The sequence below is a fragment of the Lycium ferocissimum genome, unplaced genomic scaffold (genome assembly GCF_029784015.1).
Source record: "Lycium ferocissimum isolate CSIRO_LF1 unplaced genomic scaffold, AGI_CSIRO_Lferr_CH_V1 ctg19878, whole genome shotgun sequence".
NCBI classification, from domain to species: Eukaryota; Viridiplantae; Streptophyta; class Magnoliopsida; order Solanales; family Solanaceae; genus Lycium; species Lycium ferocissimum.
Genome location: NW_026718697.1, coordinates 6,346 through 7,762, shown reverse-complemented (window position 1 = coordinate 7,762; position 1,417 = coordinate 6,346). Strand labels below are relative to the sequence as shown.

Below are 1,417 nucleotides of genomic sequence, written 5' to 3'. Positions count from 1 at the left end.
ATTCAAGCTGCTGAAATTAGTAATATTATCCTTGAATCATTGGAGCACCTTCTACTTCTAATAGGCCCCACAAGCACCACCTCGTCCTGGGCCATCACGGCTTTGTGCCACAGAAGCCTTTCCCTAGTATGTTGGGAAGAAAACTCATATATCATAGTCTTACAAACTAGGCCATGATTTGCAACACAATCTAATTTCAGATGCAATGCTGATTGCTATAGGATGTTTGGGAGAACTTGTCATTTAGTGAAAGGAGGAGAGATGGTGGAGCATACGTAGTTATGTACTATATCTTTGCTGAAGAGAATATTAATGTGTGTGCTCTAGAGCCTTTGGAGCTAGTGATCATGTTAACCTTTCAAAGATCGTGATAACTTGAAAGAGAGTATTTTTATCCACAGGAACTGAATGCTTTCTGCTTGGATGCCATTGCTATAAAAGGGAGCTAGTATTTGTGGAGTGTTATACGAGGTCTCAACAATGTTTTCCTTTTTAAAATGTCTCGCTTCTTGCAGGTTCTCATTTGTAGATTGATAGATAGGCCCTTACGTCCAACCATGCTCAAAGGGTTCTACCATGAAACTCAAGTACTTTCTTGGGTATGCTTATATGCTTATCTGCAACCATCCTCTTAATATTTGTTGATGCTCCCTTTGATAGTGTATCAGCTCAAATGTCTTGATGTGGCCTTTCAAGTTGCACTATTGTTGTGACTTTGCAGGTATTAAGTTATGATGGTTTGCATCCACCAGATGCCTTGGCAGTTACGGCTGCTGGAATTGCTATGTAAACAAATTGGCTTTGATGCTCTTCCATTCCTACAATAGTAAAGACTGGTTTACTGGTGATAATTTGAGGCGTTTTCTTTCAAGTTGTGCAACAGGGCTTTGTCAGAAGTACCAAATTCAGAAGTTGTAGCAGGAGTTCGAGTTGGTCTTATTGGTGAGAAGTTTATGGTGAATCCAACTATACAGGAAATGGAGAACTCGAAATTGGATTTGTTACTAGCAGGCACCAGAAATGCAATATTGATGATTGAGGTAGATTTTCCATCTAGTAAAGGTTTTATGATGAAAGAGAATATAAATATTGAATATTCTTCTATCCGAGGAGCATAGAGTTGTACATGTATGAACCATGCCATTATGCCCTCAGTATGACACGAGCAGAGGCGGATCCAGGATTTTAAGTTTATGGGTCCTATAGGGATCTCAAGTCAATATACAATAATAACCGGACAAACGGACTGGGTTCCGAGCTAAATATTCTTATACATTTAATGAATTTTTTAATACAAATACATAGTGTATGCAAAAAGTACTGGGTTCGCATGAAGCCGTCACCATTGCACTGGATCTGCCCCTGGATTGAGCCTAGTCACTGGCACAGGTTTCCTGGAGATGAGAACCTGCTTTCT

At 39.7% G+C, this 1,417-nt stretch overlaps 1 protein-coding gene across 1 annotated transcript; it reads left to right on the top strand.

The window, feature by feature from the left end:
- The first annotated feature begins 445 nt into the window (after positions 1–445).
- Positions 446–1,133, top strand: LOC132043010 (polyribonucleotide nucleotidyltransferase 1, chloroplastic-like). The gene is made up of 3 exons (XM_059433506.1): positions 446–599; positions 722–786; positions 884–1,133. The coding sequence occupies exons 1-3, from the start codon at positions 498–500 to the stop codon at positions 1,116–1,118; spliced, it is 402 nt and encodes a 133-aa protein (XP_059289489.1). The 5' UTR covers positions 446–497; the 3' UTR covers positions 1,119–1,133.
- Positions 1,134–1,417: the final 284 nt, after the last annotated feature.

Coding starts and splice junctions, on each gene's coding strand:
- LOC132043010 (XM_059433506.1), top strand. CDS start 498: ATGTCTCGCTTCTTGCAGGTTCTCATTTGTAGATTGATAGATAGGCCC. Junction 600..721: donor AAACTCAAGTACTTTCTTGG/GTATGCTTATAT, acceptor GTGACTTTGCAG/GTATTAAGTTATGATGGTTT. Junction 787..883: donor ACGGCTGCTGGAATTGCTAT/GTAAACAAATTG, acceptor GTTGTGCAACAG/GGCTTTGTCAGAAGTACCAA.